The sequence below is a fragment of the Suricata suricatta genome, chromosome 9 (assembly GCF_006229205.1).
Source record: "Suricata suricatta isolate VVHF042 chromosome 9, meerkat_22Aug2017_6uvM2_HiC, whole genome shotgun sequence".
Lineage (NCBI taxonomy): Eukaryota > Metazoa > Chordata > Mammalia > Carnivora > Herpestidae > Suricata > Suricata suricatta.
The window spans coordinates 72384696-72385565 of record NC_043708.1 but is presented as its reverse complement, the minus strand read 5'-3'; the positions used below and the strand labels follow the sequence as shown (position 1 = coordinate 72385565).

The following is an 870-nucleotide window of genomic DNA, read 5'->3' as shown; positions in this document are numbered from 1 at the left end:
TTTAGACCATTTTAGTCTTTTGGATGTTACTTAAATTTAAAATTTGGTTCAGTTATGACTTACAGATTGGCACTAATTTCCTTTAGTATGATCCAAAAGGTGTGAATGCTCTTCTAAGAGTAGAGTAGAGATCATTTGGCTAGAAAAACTAGTGTAAGAATGGATTCATGTAATAGAAGTCAAAAAAAAAAAAGCAGTCAAAGCAAGTGATCACAGGTAGATTGGCAAGCAGTTACTGGAGGTCAGAGTAGGAGAAGAGTCCACAGGTTGGATATCCAGGTCACTAAACTCAGCTACTATCTCTCAAGTACTGATTTGAAGGCAAGGTCTGGTTTAACTGGGCATACTATTGTCCTTTACTTAACTAGGCAGAAATAGATAAATTTTAGTCTCCATTCCTAGATACAAATGAATAAGGACCTACTTTTTAAGTGGGAATAAATGAAGAAAAGTAAATTTTATGATCTTGATCCATTCATGAGTACTCATTCGCTTTGACTAATTTGTGTGCACAAATGAATTTTTCTCAAGGCAGCCTTCATGTCTTTATTCCGGAGACTGTAGATCAGTGGGTTTATAAGTGGGGTCACTGATGAGTAGAATAAGGTTACAATCTTCTGTATCCCAGCTGCATTTCCAGAGGTTGGGCTGATGTACATGACCATGACGGATCCATAGAAGAGAGACACCACAGCCAGGTGGGAACCACAGGTGGAGAAGGCCTTACGTCGGCCAGCTGCTGACGGGACACGCAACACCGCTCTGAGAACCAGGGTGTAGGACCCAAGGATGAAGAAGAAGGTGATGAAGATAATAAGAGAGCTCAGTATAGAACAGGAAAGCTGAATTCCAGGGGCAGGGATGCAGGAC

At 40.7% G+C, this 870-nt stretch overlaps 1 protein-coding gene across 1 annotated transcript in view; it reads right to left on the bottom strand.

The window, feature by feature from the left end:
- Positions 1 to 485: 485 nt before the first annotated feature.
- The window catches only part of LOC115301866 (olfactory receptor 11H6-like), a 1020-nt gene continuing 635 nt past the window's right edge, over positions 486 to 870 (bottom strand). Inside the window, exon 2 of the mRNA XM_029951867.1 lies at positions 486 to 870. This exon is cut by the window's right edge and continues 27 nt beyond it. Coding sequence (XP_029807727.1) covers positions 486 to 870 — 385 coding nt within the window.